The sequence below is a fragment of the Xiphias gladius genome, chromosome 22, assembly GCF_016859285.1.
Source record: "Xiphias gladius isolate SHS-SW01 ecotype Sanya breed wild chromosome 22, ASM1685928v1, whole genome shotgun sequence".
In the NCBI taxonomy this organism is placed as follows: domain Eukaryota; kingdom Metazoa; phylum Chordata; class Actinopteri; order Istiophoriformes; family Xiphiidae; genus Xiphias; species Xiphias gladius.
In genome coordinates this window covers 17,871,223-17,896,820 of record NC_053421.1, presented here as the reverse complement: position 1 = coordinate 17,896,820, position 25,598 = coordinate 17,871,223, and the positions used below count along the sequence as shown (strand labels likewise).

General features: G+C 40.2%; 2 protein-coding genes across 5 annotated transcripts in view; both read right to left on the bottom strand.

The window, feature by feature from the left end:
• tars2 (threonyl-tRNA synthetase 2, mitochondrial) overlaps positions 1-5,523 on the bottom strand; it is an 11,523-nt gene extending 6,000 nt beyond the window's left edge. The window contains exons 1-9 of the mRNA XM_040116949.1: positions 5,345-5,523; positions 3,521-3,702; positions 3,315-3,429; positions 2,797-2,918; positions 2,134-2,242; positions 1,418-1,482; positions 1,227-1,305; positions 458-604; positions 233-331 (exon numbers count right to left, since the gene is read on the bottom strand). Of these exons, the coding sequence (XP_039972883.1) occupies positions 233-331; positions 458-604; positions 1,227-1,305; positions 1,418-1,482; positions 2,134-2,242; positions 2,797-2,918; positions 3,315-3,429; positions 3,521-3,702; positions 5,345-5,428 (1,002 nt within the window). The 5' untranslated portion in view covers positions 5,429-5,523. The remainder of the gene's footprint in view (positions 1-232; positions 332-457; positions 605-1,226; positions 1,306-1,417; positions 1,483-2,133; positions 2,243-2,796; positions 2,919-3,314; positions 3,430-3,520; positions 3,703-5,344) is intronic.
• Positions 3,591-25,598, bottom strand: rprd2b (regulation of nuclear pre-mRNA domain containing 2b). 4 transcript variants are annotated; one of them, XR_005706374.1, is made up of 11 exons: positions 25,376-25,584; positions 15,996-16,125; positions 15,641-15,816; positions 15,452-15,504; positions 15,195-15,321; positions 14,115-14,290; positions 13,557-13,842; positions 13,153-13,410; positions 12,585-12,755; positions 10,337-12,437; positions 3,591-3,702 (listed from the first exon to the last, which is right to left on the bottom strand). XR_005706374.1 is itself a non-coding variant. In XM_040116948.1 (10 exons), exons 1-10 carry the CDS (start codon positions 25,569-25,571, stop codon positions 10,414-10,416), a joined length of 3,597 nt encoding a protein of 1,198 aa, XP_039972882.1. In that variant the 5' UTR covers positions 25,572-25,598; the 3' UTR covers positions 9,268-10,413. The 4 variants fall into 4 exon arrangements, 3 of the variants coding, with proteins under 3 accessions (XP_039972882.1, XP_039972881.1, XP_039972880.1); XM_040116948.1 differs by lacking the exon at positions 3,591-3,702 and having other exon boundaries at positions 9,268-12,437; positions 25,376-25,598; XM_040116947.1 differs by lacking the exon at positions 3,591-3,702 and having other exon boundaries at positions 9,268-12,437; positions 12,585-12,752.

The window sequence follows — 25,598 nt, the reverse complement described above, 5'->3', positions numbered from 1 at the left end:
GTATACCTGGTATTCATTCCATGTTGTTCATGACTATGACCTCTACCTGCTCCTGATGATGGTTTTAAAGTAAAACCGAAAACTTTAAAATGCATATATGCCTCTGTCTTGGAGCAAGTCTACTCCTATAAAAATGCTCTCACATGGAACAATGTCTACCATTCGATCATTGCAGGCTATTTACAGTATGCGTAGTAAGTGACTGAGTGCAAAGTGAGTACTGTGTGTTCACCTTAATGAAGTCAGTGAGTGTGTTGTAGATGTGGGCTCCTTTAGGCAGGAAGAAGCAACTGCCTGGACTGATGTCATTGAAGAAGAACAGCTCCTGGTCCTGTGCAAAAACATTTACACATTGCATTCATGACCAGAAAACACATCTTTCAACATTTGATTTTCACTTCTCTCTTTTTTTCTGATCTCGATTTATGCGAATATCCTAATTTAGAGTTCGTCTTACTGTCCCGATGCGCCTGTGGTCCCTCCTCCTCGCCTCCTCCTGCTCCCTCTCCCACTCGTCTTTGTCCTTCTCTCCTGGAAAGGCTACACCTAGCAGACGCATCAAACCTGACGACTCTGTCCGATTGGCCAAGGTCACAGGTGACAGCTGCAATGTTACAGTGTGGGAGAGGAAAAAATGAGTGAACAAAGAGGTGGAAAGAGAGAGAGAGAGAGAGAGATTGTAAGCCAGAAGAGGAAAGGTGAAGCAATGAGAGCGACAGCATGTCTGATTGATGGCAGTGTGTTTTTGAGAGCCTATAACAGGAAACTGCCCTCTGACAAACACAACATCCTGCGGCAGATATTTCCAGCCTGGCTTCCATGAAATTCCAGTCTTCCCAGTCAAAGCCCAGTATGGAAACTCCTCCCTCTCCCTGGATCAATAAAGATGAGGAAAATTCCATTTACCCAGCATGTGCCCCGCAGGATGGACTGTGTCAAATGGGTCCAAATAAAACAGATTTTTAGAGATTAGATGATGTTAACCCAGCATCTTTGATTATCGTGTGGGTAATGTTTCAATCTCTTTTAAAAAAAATTATTATTACAGAAGCAAAAAAGAGGTCCTGGCCATCAAGCTGTAAGCTGAAAATGGATAAAACAGCTAATGCACAAGGCAAATTTGGGAGCGGCTGTGCAATAAAAATTCAAGGAAACAAGAGGAGAGAACAGAAGTAAAAGCACAAAGACGCTAGCAGAGGACAGAACAGTTAAAGAAACACACAAACCTGGAGCATCTTGAAGACCTTGAGGAGGCCAGTGTGTGGGAGGAGGGGGCCGTTGCAAACCCCTATGCTGTCTCCACACCTGAGACACACAGAACGGATGAAACCGGTTTAATCTTTTCGTGAGAGTTTTGAGGACACATGTAAGGCATGTAAGTCAACATCAGGTACTGTGTGTGAGGACTGATACATGCCTGTATACTGTAACGGTAGGGCCATTCATCTGCTCCTTAACAAGCTGCAATCTCAACTTACTGCTCTATAACAAGAACACCCACAAAACACACAGAAAATTCATATAAATCACAGTTCAGTATGGACAGCAGGAACGTAGTAAGGGGCATGACCTTAGTAAGTAAACACTGGGACAGTAGAAAATATCACCAGCACACCATAAACAGGAGCCACTCCAACACAGTGAGAAACTCACATTATCAAAAGGCAACATATATATACAATGAGTCACACAAACTGCTACTGGCACAGTGCAAATCAACATGGCTGAATAATTGTCTGCAAAAACTGCTAGTGTTTTCATTGCTGTAATATATTAATCTATTGGTTCTTATTCTCACTGTGATTTACAAAGACTGTAATGCTTGTGTAGAAGAAATTCACCGGCCCTACATGAAGATTTATGTGACATATAAACACCAGAGAAGCAGCATTACCCATCAACTATTCAATTTCTTCTCACTGATTAATTATATTGTTAGAAAAATCTTTTTCAAGGCAGATATTTGACATGTCATTGCAGCAAAGGCACAAGTGTAATTAATAACAGTTCCAGCCACCTGGTACAGGCCTATTACTGAGGAATCCTAAGTTTTATTAGTTACTATACTGTCCCTACTATGTTAAGTCAAAATCTCTGCTGTGAAAATGGTGTATTGGTATAGCAGAGACTAACCTGGAAGAGCTCTTGCACCTCCTCTGTATTCAGCTCCAGTCTGGACAGAGGAAGTTTGAGGGCTGCAGCTTCCTTACACCTTTCCTCTACATCATTTAGAGACAAGGCACTGTGGGTAAAGACAGATTCAGGTAAAACATCAAAAACAGAAAAATCTGCAGCAGTACAGAGCCAAGGGGTGTATGAAAAAAGAGGCACCAGTTCCAAGTCGATTACGGGAGATTGAAAGAGATCAGGGACTCTGTATATATTGTGTGGGATGAACTTTAATGATGCCTGTAGGGGAAATGGGGTCATTATAGCAGCACAGAATTATGTATAGATAAGAATGTGAAAGTGCATTTTGTTACATCATAATGTCAACAAAGGTGGTATTAGTGTGAAGAGACAAAACAAAACAAGGCCAGGATGGACCCTCCTCGCGGAAGAGAAGCCTAGCAACAAGCGCCAAATATTATTTTAAAAATAATCATTAGTTTTTGTGTAGGTCAGTTACTGTTGAAGCACTCTACAAGTGCAAGTCCACACAAGGCCAGATGATATTGCGACAGATTACACAGACTACGCTGTTGCAACTAAAAAAAGAAGACATACCTGAACACATTTTTCAACACAGATTCCACTTGTCATCTTTTATCAGAATAGGTTAGATGAATATCTTACCCATTACCTAGCAGATGATCACAGTAAAGCCCAAGTTCTGAGGTTCCTTCTCTGCACAACTCAGCACCAAAGGTCTCCTCCAACACCCCGCCAAGGACACACGCTCCTGTCCTCCAAGCTACCTAAGAAAGGGAGGGTGGCACACAGTAGGTTGGAAGTAGTAAGGAAGGTCCCTTACTGAGCTAAGTGACCTGGAAATATGTGAGCAGCACCCATGGTAACGGCCAGTGAAACTATGCAAATTTCTTAACTACCTCTTTGGCCAAGGTCGGAATTAAAACATAATGAACAGTATTTAGGTGTCAGTTAATTTCATATTTCTTAGTGGCATGATTGTCTTTTAATGGTGTTATATTTTAAGTCTACCCCACCCGTCCTTACCTGGACATTTCTCACTTAGGTAAATAAAAAGAGCATGTAATCCTTTAAAATATTAAGTTTCACCTCAAAAGAAAAGTACTATACTTCATAAAACTTGAAGTCATCCAAACAAGGTTTGAGAGAAAAAGTGTAATCACCTGTTTTCCCTCTACTGTGTCAAACCCCAGGAGTTGTAGTTCACAGTCGGCCTCTAGGGGCTGTCCAAGCTCCCACAGCTCCCCATTCACCTTACACACCAATGCCCCCTTCACTCTGCAATAACACATGCAATAACACTGTTATATCACTAAAGTGAAAATATATACAGTAAAGTAAAAAAAACAAACATGAATTATGTATTTACCGGACACTTTGAGCAACAAATAGAGGTGTGGTCACGCCAGCTGTTCCCTTCACGGTGCGGCCATTAGCCAGTCGGATGCTGAGGGGCTTTTCTGAAGCTTCCACTCTCTTCTTACTGCCTCGTTTCTCCCTGAGTGACTCAAAGACTCGCAGTCGCTCAGATAAAACTGGGGAAACCTGCAACTGGAGAGGAAAGACAGATAAACGTCAAAAGAGGTGAAAAGGAAGCGAGGCTGAAGGAAGTGAAATATGAAGTAGGAGACAGAGACCAGGAGAAGAGAGACAGATGAGAGCAGCAATATAAATACTGTCAATAAAAATAATCTATCACCGGGGATTTTGTCTGTGAATTTGGTATAGTTTAAATGCTGTTTAGTGGTAACATGAAGGCATAATTTAAATTATTTTACTGTTCTAACAGAGTGGATAACATTATATGGACATAACACACACAGTAGCCTTGTTTTCTCTCAGTAACTTTATCCATCACCCCTAGTTTACATTACAAAGTACCCTCATTGATATATGGGGGGTGGACTAAATATGAGAAGCACCTGTCAGTTAATTGCAATATAATTCAAACCGCCCCCAGGATAAGTCCTCCAAAACTTGAATGAACATCTCTGTAAAACAGTTTCAACAAAAACTAAATTATAACTGTCATGAAGGTAGGATTTATTGCAGGACTGTTGTATTAGACTGCATACTTAATAAACTGGCAACTGGAGTGTATACTGACACATCAATGTCAGCAGTGTAATGAAACGATGTGTTGAAGCTTCAGTTTTGTCTTTTCCTCAGCTAAATGGCTGCATTATGGTGAAATGATACCACATTCATACGTTAAAGTACTGTTCTATTTAAATGAATGAAAGAAATAATTAAAGCACAAATAAATAAATAAATAAATGAAATGCATCTACACCAGCCTGATGATTGTCTTCTCACTATTTGTATCAATTAACTCCTATTTAACATTAAACTGTTTATTTAATACTGAGTCATATCCCAAATTATCAACTTGGAGGCATTCAGCCAAAAATATTAATATTTTACTTTAAAGAGAACCACAGGGAGAGAAAGTGGAAGGTATGTTTGGGTTCATATCCCTCTCGTCAAACACTGCAGCCTACTGTATATTAGGGCTGCAACTAACAATTATTTTCATTATCGATTAATCAGACAGTAACTGTCTCGATCAAAGGACTATTAATTTTGTCTGGAGAAAGTTTGACATTTGCGAAGACTGTCTACCTTAGCTACCCCAAAGCTCAAGGTGACATCTCTAAGGTCTTGTTTTTGTCCAAAAACAGTCCAAAAAGCAAAGACATTTAATTTTCAATGATATAAAACAGAGAAAAGCAGCAAATCCTCATATTTAAGGGGCTGGAACCAGCAAATTCTTGGCATTTCTGCTTTAAAAGGGAAATCAGAAGATTATTTGATGGTCAAAATAGTTGCAGATTAATTTTCTGTCAATCTAATCGATTAATGGACTAATCATTTCAGCTGTACTGTATATACAGTGCATTCCAGGTATAAAACTGTCTATCCGAAACCCAAGTGTCAAACCATGTCCAATACAACTGAAAATGTCACATGGAACTTAAAGAGAAGTAACTGGACGGTTAGTTTGGTTATCACAGCACGGAACGGCTCCATCTCTACCGTGGCCAAAACAACAAAAGCAGCTGTAGCTCTGCGCACTGACAGCGCGCGCGCGCACACACACACACACACACACACACACACACACACACACACAAAGTACCGGCGCTAACGTTAGCTGTAGTTACTGTACTGTAGTAATGACAGGACTGCGCACCTTGCTGTAGCTCCTGTGCGCGCCAAGAGTCGCACGAGCCGCCGGCAGACAGACACCCAGCCGGAATAGCTGCGTCACCGCCATCCTAAACACACACGCCTAGACAAACGCGTTCATTTCCAGATATTTCACATTACTGTCCCCTTCTATGCAAGCGGCCATTACACCGGAAGCACGAATCGGGACGGCAGCGGTGACGTTGCGGGCGGAAACCTGTGACGCTGCCGTGAAGCAAGCGTGCTCGTTCCCGAGCGTCTGCACCAGAGCGCGCATCCACAGAGGAATTGCGCATATGGTTAAAGAGTGGGACATTTGCAGTTATTAGAATGGATAGTAGGCAAGAACCCAGCGTTTACATCCACAGCCATGCACAGTCAGGTCAGGCATTTCAGACCGGATTAAATATTTACTGTTTTTGTTTTTTTACGAAACAGCGTATACTCTAGGAGTTTGGTGAGGCGCATCTCAAGCCCATCCATAAGGACATGAGATGAGATAAACTGCGCCTGCAGGTCAGTGATCCTCTGGTGTGCGACCCCGGCGTAATTTAAACACAAGACACACCGGCCTTAAGACTGAACAGCAGGGTCGGTGAGCTCCATTATGGAGCTGCGCACTTGGCTTTAAGAGCTTATTGATGTTATAGCTGCATTTAAAGTCTATTGGGCTACTGCCCGAAGCTCGTATCTGTTAAATCAGTAAGTAATTATAGAAAATCTAACTGAATACAATTAGTATTTTACTCTCTACGAAAACCATCTTCTCCGTAGTTACTGTTCAAATAACTGACACATTTTAAAGCTCACTTCGTGGAAAGTATTACAACAAAAACAAAATGCAAAAAGTTCCGAAATATTAAACTGACATCTAAATGCAACGATCCCTGAATAAAATTTTCATAAGTAATAACTTTCACATGGACCGCTATAACCGTGGATCACTTCCGTGAATTAATGGAGAATTCAGTTCATTCTGACCTGGGGCGGGATTATGTTTTGGTTTTCACCATTTTCAGAAGTGAAAAGTTGGACAGTGATAACACTAGTACATGATGGATGCTGAATCTGTTCGACCTCAAGAGCTGCAGTTACCGTTTATCTGCCACTTGGGGGAGCTACAACACTTTCGGAAAGAGTATGGTCCCTCTACAAAGTACTGAGGTGAGTATATTACAACACATTTAAGCGTATAATTGTGTAAATACTGTGCATTAAGACAGCTTTAAATAAGTTTTCATCGAACCAATTCTAACTGGCCAAATCTAGACAATTTTACTGTGGTTGGACCCGACTATTGATAAATCCTGTATGGATTTTAAAATATAGGACAACCGTCTGTATTTGCTCACTCGCTTCACTATGTCCATGGTAAAAGGAAGTAGAAAGCACACACACGTACCTAGAAGCTTTGAGTATAAACAAGCTACATGTTTTCAAGTAAGATGTCTTGTTGGCCTTTGTCAGATAACTGCCTAAAAAGGAGAGCTGTTGGTTTTGCCTAATGGTGCAGGTACAGAATAAGTACTTAACATTAGGGACCTAACAGTTTGGCTGTACAATTAACAACACTACAGCGTTCAGTGTAGAATAATGGCATGGAATCCATAATGAAATTTCCCTTTGAATATCCACTGTAGCTGACACGATGGTGGCGCAACATGAATCCATTAAGTTAATTCATCCTTAAGTCATATTAACTGAATTATACTACTACAAATTGGTTATAATTTACTTATAACCGTACAGCCATTGCTTACAGTTTTATTCTGTAAAGTTGTGACTGAGGTTATGGCTACTGACTTCTGTAAATGTGGCCTGTGTAATTACATTTCTAATATATATAGCTTTCCAACTACAGTGTGCATTGTAGTGTGCAATGTTTAGTGGAAACAAAAAAAAGAGAAACAAATTCAGTCTTCTCAAGAAGGTAATGAGAGAGAAATGTGAGTTGAGGTCTTTGCAAGAGGAAAAAGAGTTATAGAAAACAGCAAATCACCTCCCTTGTTAAGTTAAGAGAGTACCGACTGCTTACAGTCAGTGGTGCAACCACAAACAAAATGACAGATATATTAAATATGTGGGGAAAATGGATGCAAGTCACTCAGTGAAAGCACTGCCCAAAAAAACAAAAAACAAACAAACAAAACAAAACAAAAAAACTTCCATATAATACTGTGATATGCTCTGTAAAAAAGTATATAGTAAGATGTATGCATATATTCACTTTGTCAAATAACTGCTGCAGAATGTGTGCATCACACCAGAAAGGATTGGACACTCAAAGACCAGTGATATAGCATCATTGATGAGAACAGCAATAATAGCAATTAAACTTATCAAATATACACAGACCATCAGCTTTGTCACATCTTCAGTCATTTTCTAACTCAACTTGTAAAACAAAGTTGTCTTGAGGTGAAGAGAAAACGAAGAGAGGTTATTTACAAGGACAATTAAAGTGTTGAACTGGGTAGGTGCTTAGTGAGCTTGAAGATGTTTAACAATTAATCTAGCTTTCTGTGAACACACCAAACTGATTTGCGTTGATTATTAGCTTTTCGACTGTGTGACTGCAGAGATAACATACAGTTTACAGAGTGGTAACACACTTGTATAACATTCAGTAAAACATCAGAGCTCTGATGATGTGCCAACACTGTCGTGACAAATGTGCTTCTTTTTACATTTTTACAATGTATGAATTCACCAACTTTATACGGGAAAATTTGCAGATGCTCAATGTGTCATGAATTGTACTTTCCAGTCAACTTGTCAATGAGCACAGGAGACAACACACACTCTGATCAGACAAACACAGGAGTCATGAGGCTCTAACAGCAACATTCAGCCTGCACCTCTCACTATGTGGATATATTACATCGGTGTAGGACAGAGGGCAGCATTATGGCAACAATTCCTGTACAAGAGGGAGGACTGCTGCCATTGTACTGACCCTGGTTTATCCCCAGATGTGTTGAGAGGTGCAGAGGTGTTTTTGGATGAAGCCATGTGAGCACAAGGGGGCTCAAGGGCGAAAGCATGAAATTAGAATAGAAACAAAACAGAGGAAGGGGCCAACACAACTGGAGTATTTAAATAATCCATTTTCAAAACAATCCTAATGGGCTCAAATCCCTTAACCCCCCGATACCATCTCTGGGTGCTGCTGCAAATGGAAAGTTGCCAGATCTATCTAATAGAAAAATACAGCGCAAAAAATAAAGGCGTTAAATGTTAATGCAGTATAAAAATGGCAGCGGCTGTGTAAGCAAATGAAAACAATTTCTCTGAAAACAGGCAGAATATACAGCTGAACGGCGCATATAAATTAAAACAGCGCAATTCAAGTTATAATTAGTGACCAAATAAAATACCTCCCCCCCAGTTGAATTGAAACTCTGGATTTTATTCAAGTCAGTACATGTTGAAGCCTAGTAAGAGTGTGGTTCAAACTGAAATGCCTCCCCCCACCTGCCATCCTCTACTGAGTATCTTCATGACTGAAGTCTAACTTGAAGCGCGCACAGGCAGACATTTATGCTAGAAATAAAAGTACATAATTATCTTCACCATCCTCTTCTGCGTGGCGGTTTCAAAAGGAGGACAGAAAGGTGTGACAGAGACTGCAGAGAAATTCTTCTGGAGCTAAAGCTTATCCAAGGCCTCAATCACAGTAAAGACAGGATGCATGAGTGGTGATCGTTGTCCTCATTAACAGAAACAAGAGCTTGAAGAGAAAAAGCTGTATCATCTCAGTTTTTTATATTTACAAGCTTAGAAATATACAGTGGGAGGGATAGAAAGGTGAAAAAGGTTGAGCAAGAGAAGAATAGTATTTACAGCAGGTACTCTGGAAATATGAACAAGTGTTAACCTCAGCTGCAACACAAGTCTCATCACTTCAAATGAGAAATACCTTTTTAGGACACAGCACACATACACACACACACACACACTCACTCATGGAAGAAGAGATTATTTTAGAACCTACTCTCCTCACTTCAATTAAACATTTTTAAAGCAATAGTTTGACATATTAAGAAATTCGGTTATTGGTTTTCATAGAATACATATCTGTTTGTTAGATATGAAACTGGTGATAAGAGATGGTTATCTTCGCTCAGCTTAAAGACAGGAAACGGCCAAACAGCTAGCCTGGTTCTGTCTAAAGGTAACAACATCAATCTGCCTTCTGTGGCTGGGAGCAGTGACTTCCAGGAGTCCTGTTGTTGCCGTGAGATTTGTCAGGCAATCAGCAGTGTCTCAATGAGGTCGCTGTGGCCAGCCACGAAACTACCCCGCATAAAAGCACAACTTGTTGTTTTTACACTTCAGTTTGTGCACAGATTAAACAAACACTAGAAACGAGCTTTAGAGGTGCTGCTAGATTGATTTTCTTTTTTTTAACCTTTGGACAGAGCCAGGCTAGCTGTTTCCCCGTTTCCAGTCTTTATGCTAAGCTAAGTTAATTGGCTGCTGGTTCTAGCTTCATATTTAGCAGACAGATAGATCGATCTTCTCATTCAACTCTCAGCAAGAAAACAAATAAGCATATTTCCCAAAATATTGAACCATTGTTTTTAGTTTCTTTTCCTCTGTATCCTATGAGACCCATACCTTTCTACTACACTCCCCCTGCTCTCTCTCAGGTAGAGTAACTCAACAATCACACAGGTAGGCAAACTCTAAATAACGTATAGTTTCATTTCTGCTTGACCTATCAGTTCCTTTCCTATAGCTATGTCACTCTTGACCCAGACCTATATAACTTTTTTCTACTGTGTATTGTGAAATGGAAAAAAAGGACCGACTGTGGGGTGTTACACAACACTTTGCACTATGTAATTGATGACCTTTTAGCTGTAGTGTACAGTGTAAGATGACTTGGCTGGCTACCTAGCTGAAGCATGAAGATTTAATCAGCTATTTACACATGACTCAAAGTAGTTTTAATTCAATCTAATTAACAGAGTAAAGATATCTGGGCTCATACCAGTGGGGCTAACACACACACTGCGCTGCTAGATGTGTGGCTTGCACTTCTCAATCAGCTTGTCATAGATGACCACTTCAGTAGCGTGGGGGTAGGAAGGGTCTCTTCTGCCCATGATGGAAGGGACCACCTGTGAATGGGGGACCGGGCCGCTTGCCCCCACGAAACCCCCCCATGGGGAGATCTTGGTTAGGCTGCTGAGAGGGGGTTCGGCCTCGCAGCAGAGGTCTCTGTGAGATGGGGACTGCGAGAATTGGGGGCCGTGGACTGGGCAAGTTGAGGAGGGGAACAGGGTTAGAGGTTTGGTTGCGGGGCTGAGCTGGAGGACTAGCGGGGGGCTTCTGGAGAGGAGGGGCAGCGGATTGAGCAGTGAGGCGAGCAGGGGCAGTGTCGACTGCAGGGGAATTAGGCGTGGAAGGAGAGGTTGTTGAGGACGTGGGAGAGGGAGAGGGGGATGGAAGAGGTAGATTCAGAGGCTCCTTCACTCTGCCCAGTAAAGGTGGAGGAACACCAGGGGTACCTGGGCGGTGGAGGGGGGGTGCATGGCGTGGGACAAAAGGCTCTTTAACTGTGCCAGCACGGGGCAGCTTAGGGGGCTCACCTAGCAATGATGTCATGAGGGGTGGAGGGCCCACTTTGTTTCCTCTGGGCCCCACTCCGCCTCGCTCTGCACCCTCAGGTCTGATAGGGGGAGGAAGAGATAGAGGACGGTCAACAGGGACCAACACTCCTCCCACCATGACTGCAGAGGGCACAGCAGGGTGGGTAGGTGGGGGGGAAGGGCGCTGTGGGACGGGGGGCGGAGGGGGGCGGGGGATCGGTGGAGGCCCGCTGAAGAAAGGGGATGTAGGAGGAGGATGCTGGTGGAGATGTGATGGAGGAGGGGTCTGAATGTTCTCTGTGTGGTAAGGCATTTGGAACTGAGCTTGGGGAGGGGGATGTGGGTGAGGATGGGATGGAGGAGGGTGGAGATGAGGGAGGAGAAGTTGTGGATGAGGAGGAGGCATCGAGGGGGTCATGTCTTCAGTGCCTCCCTGGCCAATGTTAAGGGGAGGGGGGATGGCGTGGGGTGAGGGAGGCTGAGCTTCCATGTATTCCTCCTCTTCATACCACATCGCTCCTCCTGGCCGACTGCCAGCCCCTCCCCCTCGCCGAGAGCCTCGGCCAATCACGCGGATGCTCTCTACCGTCTTGATGCGCTCTCCAGCGAGAGGCCGGTTAGAGTAGCCTAGAGTTTGAATGGGTGCCCCTTCAGTGCAGGGTGATACTAGTGTCTCAATACGATGGTACTGACCCTCTTTCACATCCCCACTTGGAGACTCCTGACCCTTCCCCTTTTCCTCTCTTTTTCCACTCAGACCTCCGTCATCTGAGCCAGTGCTCGCCTTACGAGAGCTTGCAGAGAGTCTCCTCTCTCCCATCGCTCTGTTGATGCCCATCATCCTTAACTGGCTATGTTGTCCATCTTTCTTACCCTTCATGTCACTGGGGGAAGAGGAGACCTGCCTCCTTACATTCATCGCTTCTTCATCCTTCAATTTTGTGCTGCTCTTTTTCCCAGCTCCATATCGGGAAGAAGAGGAGCCTAGAAAGTCTCCATCGCTGTTGCTTCCTGAAGGGGTGATCACAGCATCCCAGGGCTCGCTGCGGTAGGCTGTGGGTGAGAGGTTATGACCTCCAGAAGAACCCAGAGATTCTGGCACACTCCCAGGTGTGTCCATGATCTCATCCTGGGTCGGGGTACCAGCAGCCTCATCTCTCACTGGGGTCCCGTCCACCCCATCGGGACTGACATCACCTAGAGCGAGACTAAAACCTGGATTACCCTGCAAGAAACTGTTGATTTTCGATTCTAGGCTAGGGGGAGAGACAGAAGGAGCTGAGGGACGAGGAGGGGGTGGAGGAGGAGGGGACTGCTGTCTCTCTTTCTCCCAGTCTCTGGTTCTCCCAGGTGTGTCTCGTTTGAGGCTGTTCCCCAGACTGGGTTTTGTTTTTGGGGTGGTTGGGGTGAGTGGGGTTTTAACTATTGATGATTCTGGAGAGGTTCGTGTGGGAGGAACGGAGGCAGTGCTTGTCACACTTTGCAGGAGAGAGGACAAACCTGCGCCAAGACAGAAACACGGGGGCAGAGAAAAAGAGGTAATAACATAGGAGACAAATAAGAGCATTGTATATCATATATATTATACATAATATTTAATAAATGCCATTTGTAATTAAAAGTACAAGCAGTATTTTTGTGTCTTACCTGGTGTGTTTGTTTTAGACAGAGCATTCAGAATGCCTTCAGGTGTGATGTCAACACGTGACAGGATGCTGGCCAGGGCAGGGCTTGGCGGGGTCGCTTTGGAGGATGTTATTGATTGGCCAGAGGGGGTGGTGGGAGTCCCAGGAGATGGCCGAGGTGACGGACTAGCTGCTGAGAGTGAGGCAAGGACAGAAAGAGAGGAAGATCGCGGCCACAGCACAAATTTCAGAAAATGACTTAAATGCAATAAATCAATCTAAATCTCTTAACTAATATCCTGCACTTATTACATCATGCAATGCAGGTATGAATTTTTTTCAGGTAAGAATTACTTCTTATAAAAGAATAAAAGCAGGTTTGACCAGAATTCTGCCTCATATTTCACGTTATTTAATGTTAATGCAAATATATTTAAAGCCTGTTCAATAAATAAATAAAATAATTTGAAACTGTAAATTGTGCAGTTTACAAAAATTAAATTCTTCTCTTTAAATTCTTAAATCCATTGCTCCAGCAGGCCTTGATTATTATTATTAATCGTACCATCTTCTCCCAACCCCAAACACACCTGTATTCTTCATGGCAGATGTGAGGGAGTTGAGAATGGAGCTGATCTTTCCCAAGTCCACCTTCGCCAGGTTGACTCCCAGTGGGGTGGTTGGAGCACTTTGAGCAGTAGCAGAGGTGGGAGTCACTGGAGGGGCTGGGGCAGCAGTGGTAGCATTTGTCTTACAGCCTTTCGTAGTTGTAGTCGGAAGCTTTGCCGCCGCATCTGACTTTGTAGACTTGGAAACAGCATTGGAGGCCTTGTCTTTCTTCTCATCTGCTAGTAAAAATAATTCAAAAGACCCTGATACATTTTCAAATCTAAATAAATACTCTACAATTGGGCAGTCTGATATGGATCTATAGGGAGAAGAAATTTTTCAACACAGTGCATTCATAGATCTACAACACTCTGTGGCCACTAACCCCCTGCTGTGGCAGCGTCAGCCTCTTCATCAGACATATCCATGTCCTCCATGTCTCTGTTGTCACTCGGTATTTCTCCTTCATCCATGGCCTTGCCATCCAGCTCTGGATCCACCTGGGCTCTGCTAGCCCCCATTCCCAGGAAGGGTGAGTCAGAGCCGGTTGGGGAGGGGGCGTCTTCGGACGGCGAGGGGATGGGGGAGTCCTCAGGTCCAGGTAGTGTCGACTTGAGGGAATCCAATTTCCTTTTAAGACTAGCCACACGGTTGGCAAAGGCATTGTATGCCTGAGCAGATTGGCAGAAAGAAAGTCGAAGAAACAGAATTAAATGGAAGATATGAAGAAAATGAAACACCAATCACCAACAGTCATCCTTACAAAGCATAACAGGAATGGTAACAATAAATATCTACGTCATCATTCTGTTTGAGTTTTCTTTTAAATAGAGAAACAACGACATTTCACATAAATTAACAAGTACCAAATAACTGTCTACTAAATCAGTTTCAATTCTTCTCCTGAGAAACAAATTCTAAAAAGCTTTAACTCAATACTCACATTGGCCACAATCTTAACCTCTTTGTACTGCATCTCGTAGAAAATGTCTGCATTTCCCAAAGCTTCCAGCAGAGGAGGCCCCGTTTTCAACTCATTCTCCAGGAAGCTGACAAACTCCTGCAGCTTCAAACTGCCATCCTCAAAGTCCTTAGCAAACTTGTTCCCCCCTGCCTTGTCTGGAATAGGAGACAAATGAAAAACAAACAAAAATGATAAGTACAAGGTTTTTATTCTGTTCAAAGAAGAAAACTGTCTTGTCTTCTAAAAATGATTCTACTGGTAATATAGTTCCCTTTTACTTCTCAAACTTCATATTGTCTAATCTGTTCACATTTTCTACTGATAACTATGTAAAATAAAGCAATAATGTTTACTTTTTATGGATATGGATATATTTGCCGCCCAACTAGTATTGGACCTAAATGTTTAACTATCTCTCGCGTAACAAACTCTAAACATTCACTGAGCATTTGATATTTAGTTTGCCCTCCAACATGAGAGGATGAAGAAGAAGTAACTGTGAGTAAGTTATAAACCTGTTTTGCAGCCATCTTCTCTCGGTAACATTCCCCCACCCTTTCCTCAAGCTCAGCTACTGATGCTGCTGCTCTAGCTACTCTAGCTGCTCTCACTCACATTCCTTGACCTCTTGTGCCTCGTGCTCTACTCCTGCCACCACGATTTTTGACAGTCCGCCAGCTCACCGGGGTTTTTTGGGGGGGGGGGGCAAAGAGTGTATTTCTTTGTTTCTTAGGATATGGGTGGACACCCTTACACTCTGGTAATATGTCGCCCCCTATTTGTTTGGAAAATGAATTTGATTCTTATGCAGGATAATCCCAGACCTTGCTTTGAACCATTTACATCTGAACAACTTTCTACTGAGGAAGTATTAGCAGAAATAGTACATCGACTTATCTACTGTATCAACATCTCCACTACCGATGTGTAAACTTTTTCTTTTGACATGGCATGAAGAGGGGACAGATGACGGGGCAAGTATGTTTGGGGTTTAAGACATTTAGTGCAAAAAAACAATAGGTATGTGATGATGCAGAAATAAGCCCAGTAGCATCTGACCTTTAAGTCTCTTGAGGGCCTCTGTGCTGCACACATCCACCCTGAGAGCTGCAAGCTGCTTCTCCCTGAACTCCTCTTCTGCAACTGCTCTCTTATATCTTGACAACTGCTCAACAAGAGAGTGAGGCTGGAAAAAGAAACAAAGTGAAAATGGACAAAGATGACAGGATGTTTCATCACTGATAGCACTGTTTCAGACACATTTTTACATCACAAGTCATTAAAGACAAAGCTATCAAAGAAAAAACAAGACTTACTGTGAATTCCGCTACAATCTTTGACTTGAGGGCGGCTTTGGTGTTGGCTGGGACTAGAGAATAAAATTAAAAATATACACTTAATACATTCACTTACTGGAAATCATTTGTAATCTATCATTAGTTGGCTGAAATTTAAAAAATAATTGCACTTTTAGATTTGATTAACATTACTAGTTACAAACTAACCTTTTGCAGGTGGAGTCTCCTTTTCTTTCTCCCTCTCTTTTTCCTTCTGCTTCTCTCGCTCCTTTTCCTTTTTGTTGAAGCTGGCCTTTAACTGGGCGATGACTTCCTCAGGATACACACTCCTCTCCTCCCAAATTGAAAAGATCCTCTCCACTGACTTACGTACCTTTCCATCTCTGACATTGAAAAATGATGACACAACATGGCACATCTCAATACTAGCAGAGATGGAGGACAGACTTAACATATTTTGAGACCAGAGTTTTTTTAAAACCAGCAGTAGCCATGTATATTAAAACAAACACATCTAATATCGGCCCAATACTACAGGCGAATACCAACACCGAATACTCACTTGATGAGCTGAACAGCATTGGGAAGGACCTCTGCGAAGGCTGAACGAAAGACAATGGCATTCTTTCTTTTGCAGTTTTGTATCACATCATTGGCAAGGTAGAAGAGATTCAAGCGATGATTGTTGTCAGCTGGAAAAAAAGCATAAAGAAGACAAGATAAGATTAAGAGTATAAATTACTCTGGTGGGTCCTGATACCAGAATGGTTAAGGCGTATACGACATAGCTGCAACATCCCCGGTTCGATTCTGGCCAGAGAAGTTTGTTGGGTGTCCTACGTCTCTCTCCCTCTCCTTGTTTCCTAACTGTCTCTGAACTGCCTGCTATCAAAGAAATGTAAAAATTAGTGTATAAAAGATTACACATTACTCTTAGGGGTAGAAAATGTAAGAAACGGTTTAGGACTAGAGCTACACTGATAAAGAGATACTGGCCAATATTGGCTTATCACATCACATGTATATGAGAGCTGATAAGTAACAAGACACTGCAGTACAGACAAAGTTTATAACATAGTTTTACCACCAGAGAGCACTGACAAGTTGATTTTTCAACAGTAACATTTTCTGCTTAGTGTGCATCTTAGTCACAATTCTTTAAAAAATCTATGGGATCCATATCAATATTGTTTGTTATATATTAATGTTAAAATAAAAGAGAAAACGATCTGCCTATGTATTGTTTTTTTTTTAACTCTAAAATTTGTTCAACTCAAATATCAATACCAGTATTTGTAATATGCAGATATTTGGAAATAGTTTCTGAAAAATGCCTTCTATATTCAATTGAAATTAATTAATTGAAATTAATTAAATTAAATTAAAATGATCAGTTTCTCTGATTTTACTATTTATAGGTATGTGTTTGAGTAAAATGAACATTTTTGTTTTATTTTATAAACTACTGACAACCTTTCTCGCAAATTCCAAATAAAAATAGTGTCCTTTAGAGCATTTATTGGCAGAAAATGACAAATGGTCAAAATAACAAAAAAGATGTAGTGTTTTCAGACCTCAAATAATGCAAAGAAAACAAGTTCATATTCATTTTTATAAGACACAATACTAATGTTTTAACTAAGGAAGAGTTCAGAAATCAGTATTTGGTGGAATAACCCTGATTTTCAACCACAGCTTTCATCCGTCTTGGCATGTTCTCCACCAATCTTTAGCATTGCTACTGGGTGACTTTATGCCCCTCCTGGCGCAAAAATTCAAGCAGCTCAGCTTTGTTTGATGGCTTGTGACCATGCATCTTCCTCTTGATCACATTCCAGAGGTTTTCAATGGGGTTCAGGTCTGGAGATTTGGCTGGCCATGACAGGGTCTTGATCTGGTGGTCCTTCATCCACACCTTGATTGAGCTAGCTGTGTGCCATGGTGCATTGTCCTGTTGGAAAAACCAATCCATAGAGTTGGGGAACATTGTCAGAGCAGAAGGAAGCAAGTTTTCTTCCAGGATAACCTTGTACGTGGCTTGATTCATGCGTCTTTCGCAAAGACGAATCTGCCCGATTCCAGCCTTGCTGAAGCACCCCCAGATCATCACCAATCCTCCACCAAATTTCACAGTGGGTGCGAGACACTGTGGCTTGTAGTCCTCTCCAGGTCTCCGTCTAACCATTAAACGGCCAGGTGTTGGGACAAAAGTTGAAAATTGGACGCATCAGAGAAGATGACTGTACTCCAGTCCTCTATGGTCCAGTCCTTATGGTCTTTTGCAAACCTCAACCTGGCTCTTCTTTGCTTCTCATTGATGGAGGGCTTTTTTCTAGCTTTACACGTTTTGAGCCCTGCCCCTAGGAGCCTTTTTCGAACCATTCTCGCCGTGCACTTCACCCCAGCTGCCATCTGCCATTCTTTTTATAGGTCACTTGATATCATCCTACGGTTGCTGAGTGACATTCGAATGAGTTGATGGTCATCCCGGTCAATGGAGAGTCGTTTTCGCCCTCTGCCAGTCTGTAGCTTTGTTGTCCCCAATGTCTGCTGCTTGACCTTGTTCTTATGAACCCCCGTCTTGGAAATTTTAAGGATGGAAGCAACCTGATGCTCACTGTATCCCTCTGCCAGTAAAGCCAGAATTGAACCCTTCCTTTCCTCACTCAAAACTTTTCTTTTCAACTTTTTCTTTTGGCATAGTCAATAGTTATTTTTTGATTCCAATTACTTTTGAGGTACTACTAGCACTGTTTTTGCCATCTGGCCATCCAGGTATTATTGCAAGAGGATAGTGATGACCACAGCAGTGGTTGTTATACTTTTCCTCGTTAAGTAAGATTAGGTTCAGGTGATCACCTAACCAGTACCTCATTAAGTAAAATGAGGTGTGCTTGGGTTGGAATTCAACAGACACTGGAATGGAATGGCTGTCATACATGTAGATATGCCGATTTCACAACAATTTGCAGTGGTCTCTTAATTTTTTCCAGAGCTGTATGTTATATCAACATTAAGTGAGTGTATGGACAAAATCATGCAAATGGTGACACTGTTTCCAAATTGCCAGAAGTTATAAATTCCGTGTTATGTACTGTATCTATTTTATTTATCTTCATTTGTTGTATATGGGGCGTCAAATGAACTGATACAAATATATGTCATAAGTCCATATCAGCCAATACTAACCATCTTTGTGTCAGCTGGGCTTCATCCAAAAACCAAACTTACCAAATTACCAAACAGAAACAGCTATGATTAAACTGAAAGCTGAAGACTGTGCCTGCTTTTACTGGTATGTTTTAGTTCAGTTACAGATTTGGAAATCCAATTCCATGGTCACTTAACTTTAGTTTTAGTCATACATTTCTATTTCCAAAATAAATACAATATTGAAAAGGACACAATCATTTCTACTGCTTCCTAAAAATATACATTTAGTAGCCTTATTTCTACCAAGAAGAATTAAATTACACCCAGTAAGCGCAAGTTTTAGCTAATATTCTCTGACCTACAGGAAGAAAATATATCCTTTAAATCACACTTCTATATCATATTTTAGCATATGTGAGCATCTCAGTTAGTCTAAAAGATACAAGATCAATACTTCAGGAAATTTCTATTAGAACAAACAATGGAAGAGAAAAAAAAAGGTGCCAAAGGCCAGGCCAATATTCAAACATTTGCCATTTAAGACTAGAGCCACAAAACATGGTCTTGTCACAGATAAGGTATATCATATTAGCATGAAAAGCACTTTTAAAAAAATTGAGAAATCAATTTCATTGAGAGACCCTTTCCAACACTGTAACATGTACGAGTTATTTTACTCCTAAATTTCAGTAATAATGTTAACCCCAAAATGTATCAGGATTTTAAATTAATACAACCTATAACACTGAATTAAACCTACAATAAGCAGGGTCCATCAGAAACTTGGTTGACGTTAAAAGGGATTAATTTTTTACAGAACAGATTCACAACTAGAAAGTGCGCTCAGTAGAGTGCAGACCTCTGCCAAGGCCAATAATCAAACAACATACACTAGACTTCAGAGAAAAAAAAATCTAAATCATAGGAAATGATCCAGACCCCCCCCCCAAAAAAAAAAAAATTTAAGTTGTTCTTCCCCTGGCCCGTGTCCCGTCCCTCCACCAAGTTTGGGGCAAATCGGTTCAGTCTTTTATGAGTAATCCTACTGAAAATTGAACAAACAAATAAAGAGACACGGGTGAACACTTAACCTCCCTGGCAGAGATAATAATACCTCAAATTAAATGAAAATAATAGGAGCTGTATCTAATGTGGAACAAAAACAGATGACGGTCACCTATTAAAAGTCAAAATGCACATGCACAGACAAACACACAACAGTTATGACCACCAAACACCCAAACTATATCTATGAAATTACAATCTCCATAGAATAGAGCATTCCTGCATCCTAATCCGAATTCTGAAAAAATTTGAAGTTTGAAGTTGCTTGAACGGCACAGAGCCACACAAGCTTCTAAACACAGCTTCTGAATGACTTCAAAGCAGGTAAAGACACATCAGAAGATTGAGTTTCAAATATCCACAAATGCTACAGCAGCAAACTATTATTCAACAAGTCAAATATGACATCTCATTTGCTGATATCCAGTTCTTACAAAAAAAAAGTTTGTGTCATTTGCATATGATCATTGTGCTTTTAAAACATTAAAAACTCTCCAGTTGTTGCTCATCTTCTCCCTGGTACAATACACGTTGGAAAAAGTCTAAAAATCAGCTTCTGTGATTTTTATTTTACAAATGCGAAATATCATGACAAAGCATGACAAAGCTCTTCGCAAACACAAAACAATATCTTTCGATTACCAGAATATTTTTGTTCCCTTACGATAACTGATTTACACTTGATTTAACTCAACTTTGTCACAACCACAAAGCACATTTTATGGATTGTCCGATGCCTGGCATAAATTTGAGTAGTAATTAAAGTGATCATTTTCGCAGTTGTGAGTAAATTTGTTATAGCTTAATGTGTATGTCAATTCTGTTAAATATGTCTTAAAGCATAACACTACGCTATAATGCTCCAAGGCACTATGCTGTACCTTATAAGGGTGGAATCTGTATTTTCATCATCCTCTCTGAAAGTAAACAATCTCCATAAAAATTACTTAGCTAAAACTCAAACTTGATTATTATCAACTTTAATAAACACTGCAGTGCCTTAATAAAGTATCGCTCAAACAAGCTCATTTACCGAGCACTGATACTGATATGACAGCTAAGACTGGTATAGTTCTAGTATGCACAAACAAAACTTATGCTACAAACAGTCCAGAAATGGCATGTTGGCGCTGAGGCACAAAGGCATACTCCTGGTACTCAGATCATTTCCGACACTCCTCCACACATATGATGAGCTTTTCAGTCTCTTTCCTCAACTGCATCCCCATTCACAAGTAATAAAGGCAAACTTTGAAAAAAAATAAAAGATGGAATTACACAGTAAAATGAATGCAAACTAATGTCTACGTGCAAGGTAGGGGATTAGAAAGGCAAAACCTTGTAATCTGCTTTGTAAACTGCTTGGCATGGATTTTCCTTAGACAAAATGCATAAACTTTATACCTTTTTAGATATTTATAGGCCATTTCCTGAGACGCGACCAAACGTCATAGCCTAGAGCCAGCAATAAATGATGATCGGTAGATTGCCTCTTGGTTAGTTGGCACTGCTTTCCATCAGAAAACAATGGCTCAGCCAGCGCACAGCAGTTCATTGTGTGTTGTCAGCATAAGCTTTTATCATGCCTTGTTCTGTTGTCACTGATGCAGGATGGGGATTTTAAAAAAATGGCCAAGTGATGATTTAACCGACACCAATCGATTCAACTAGAAACCCCCTAATGGAAAAATTTAAGTCTGCTAAGTTTAGGGCTGAAGCTTAGAAAAGATTTGGCAGATTTTTTAACAGAAATGCTATGAAATGGCATTTGCTGGTGTTGTTTCTGCAGCGGATTTTGCAAGACACTGTGCTAGAAATTGCACGTTTAAGCAACAAAGTTTTCCCTCCAGCAACTATTCCATAATGTGTATTATTTCTTTTGGCTTTCAACTTTTGTACTTGTGTCTTTTAACACTTATAAGTTATATGTTTAACTTAGGATAAGACTGGATAACATTTTTAAGCAACACTTCCATTCTGAAAAATTGACTGTTCCTTGCAGTATTGTCTTAATTTAGCTTTCATTTACATTTTGTTATATATTTTTTATATTTTCTTAAATTAAATTACAAACATCTTATATTAAGATGTTTCGATCATTGATGTTTTTACATATACACACATTGTATTGGCTTCCATACATACTGACATCAAATGCAGTACAATAAAACTACCAAATCTTGCTTCAAAAACTTTAACAACACATATCTGAGTTGGTATTTAGCAGCTTCTAGGTATTCACTTCATAATATTGGTCCCTCAGTCCCCAAACAAACTAAACAATGTTTGACAAGTGACATTTCTTTCCAAACAAGGTGGGAAACTAAATGCCCATCCCAGTGATGAGTGAATACAAAAAGACTTTTCTTATGACACTGTAAATTAATTCATGGTCTAAGCAGCGAATAAAACAATCTTTCACATAATCTTTATTTATATCTATCTATCTATATATCTATATCTATATATTATATCTATATATATCTATCTATATATTATATCTATATATATCTATCTATATATTATATCTATATATATATATCTATATCTATATCTATATTATATCTATATCTATCTATATATCTATCTATATCTATATATCTATATCTATATATCTATATATCTATCTATCTATATCTATATCTATATCTATCTATATCTATCTATATTTTTTTTTTTTCCTCCCCCTGTATAAAAGCATTCTTGTATAACAAAAACAACAACCAGCAGACAAAATTTTACAACAACTGGTTTGTGAATGCAACCAACTTTCCTCTCTACCCACTGACAACATAAAAACTCACTAGCATCACTCATTATATTTTATCGTCTATTCATCAATATCAAGGGCTAAAGAACTATATATTATCAGGTGAAATATATGAAATACCCTATTGCCTTATCTGTTCTGCACACACTCACCTAAGAACTGGATGAAATGTGTTAATCTACTGAGGCATTCATCACTCCAGGATTTAAAAAACAATCAGCTTGTAATACAATAATTCTTATACAAATGTTTATAATTCTTCTTGGTTACACAAACTGGTCTTAAGTCAGAGACCATGCACATTTCTGTAAACCTATGCCATAAGATAGCTAACAGCATACCGTAGTTGGGATGCTATCAGCAGTAGTACAAAATACCAACATCAGAAATACTGTATACTGTGACTTGTGATTACACAAAACAACAAAGTAAGGATATAACCAAAATAAGCAGATTATTTTGCAGTCTGTGTAAGAACATAAAAGTGAGTGCAGTTCAGTGGCTTTACCACTGTATTACATTGAATTCAGTGACTCATACTAATAAAGAAGATCACAGTCACACATTACTATAACCTACTGCACAATAACTCAAATCCTGCTATAATTTCAAGTTTGACTTTTGACAAAAAATTGCAAAAAGGCAAGCGTGGAAGTTCATTTATGACCTTTGAAACAGCAGTTTGACATAGAAATTCTTAACACAATATCCAGTTGCTAGCTTTTTCCAGCACTTTCAAGTGCATCTCACAGTCTTCATCACTGGATGGATTTTGTTCTTTTAAGATATCTTTTTTTTGGTCAAATTCCTGAAAACCTCTGATTACAGCTAGGTTAATTAGTGAAGATGCACGCCACCTCTTATCCCCAATTAGAGTATTTCAAGTGCTGCACAAAACCTCATAAGCCAGAGCTTTATTGAGGAAAATTGATGACAGTGGCTGGGAGTCCCATCCAAAGTGCTGTGTTGTAATTAGAGCTGAAACCATCAGTAGATTAAAATCGGTAGAAAATTAATCAGCAACTATTTTAATAATCAAATAATTGTTTGAGTAATTATTTTAAGCAAAAATGGTAAACTTTCTCTGGTTCCAGCTTCTCAAGTGTGATAATTTGATGCTTTTCTTTATCATATACAATAGTAAATTGAACTGTTGTTCAGACAAAAGAAATCATCTGAAGAAATAATCTTAGACTCTGCAAAATTGCAACAGGCATTTTGACCATTTTCTGACATTATATAGACCAAACAAATAATCAAGAAAGTAATCGGCAGATTAATTGATAAAATGATTGTTTGTTGCAGCCTTAGTTGCAATGTCTAGATAGTGTCTCGGTACAAATGTAGTTGCAAGTTTTTCAGACACACCTACAATACAGTAAACAAGTGCTGTTTTAAAAGTCTGTTACACTTTTGCATTGGTGCAAAGACACTAAATTTGGCAATATCAGCAGAAACAGAAATATTGGACAGGTACTACATTGCTTTTTAAAAGGAGGCATCAACGGCTACTGGTAGTATACATACATACAGTGTCGGCACATCTGAACGGCTAAACTGGGAATTCCAACATTCGGCAATATAATAAGGACGACTCTGAACAGATTCGTAGAAGACCCCCCTGATTTAGAAATGAGGTCAAACACTTGTCGGACTCCAGTGACACTAGTCTGCAAAGACTATCAGGTGTCACTCTGTACTTGTGATGCTTCACCAACAATGGACATATATCCAAAATTACTGCTTTGTTTTATGTTTGATATAACCAACCTAGACCACCTAACAAGTTGAAATTACTTGAATAGCTGTTACGCCTACACAGTGACTTCTAACTGATTAAAATTACAACTTAACTTAACTTATGAAGTTAAACTGCTTCCATTTTTACCAGTGGTCACAGAAGTACTCAGACTTTTTGCTTACGTAAAAGTAGCAATACCACAGTGTAAAAATACTCAAGTATAAGTCCTGCATTCAAATCTTTACTTGCATAAATGTAAAAAAAGTATTAGCAACAAAATATATTTTAAGTACCGAAAGCCAAGAACTCAGTATGCAGAATGGCCCATTTCAGAAAATATATATTACTGCATTATAAATAATGTTTACATCACTTGTACCTCAAAATTCAAATTAAGTGCAGTACTTTAGTAAATTTAGTTTTTTAACTCTTCTCATCTTACTTATATTGTTAATTGTTGTCTAGTTACATAAACATGTTAAGTACATACAAATTGGTTGTCGAAGCTTAACTAAAAGTTTTTTATATATATATTTTAAAATGCTGTAAGTTGCATCAGCAAATTACAATGTGACATTACTTTTTTTTTTTTTTTTTAATACATAGGATTTCTTTAAACATAGGATTAGTTCTTGAATTCTGATTTGAGTGGACTTTCCCCTTTACCTTGACTTCTATAAAACTAGCTACCTCATATCACAAAATCAATCACGCATGTCAGAGCACAACAGAACTTGCACACAGATCAAACTGCAAAGCACCGACTAAAGCTGACATGTAACTAAATCTAGGAGAACTCGTTGTAACCACCTTTACCTCAAGAGTTCATTCTTTGAGATAAGCAGTCCAGTGCATGGCAATTCTTCGTAAAAACGCAGAATCAAGCCTTTCCGGTCTATGAACCCCGGGAGGCCCAACTGTAAACAGTGCTAGCAGGGAGACTTTAGCGTTAGCTTAGCTGGTATTAGCGGCTAATTTTAAGCGGTGATAACAACGTCAGCGCTGCCTTTCAGATATGCAGTCGATTAAAGATTAAAGACCCCCTTATGAATAAGTCAACAATGTTTTATAATGCACTGGCTCGCCCTGCACTTCACTAAAACCTACCACTAGTCGCTACAGTACAGTTTTGCAAGCTGATAAGAAATTTATATGAATTAGCTAAAGTGAGCTAGCTAGCGGGTTAGCTTCAGCGAGCAAGCTAGCTACTCACATTTCTTGAGCCACTTCATCCAGTAGCGAACGATAAGGCCATGGTGCTTCTTGTTTTCAATGCACCAGGTCGAAAGTCCCTGTATTGACTCCATAGTGTTGGATACTCCTTGAAACCGCCGGTCCAAAGACGCTTCCAGGGCAGCGTTGGAGCTGCGGGCTCCGTGACTGCTTGCAGCCCCAGAACCGGCCGCCATCTTTCTAGCTCTGTCTTCTGATCGCTC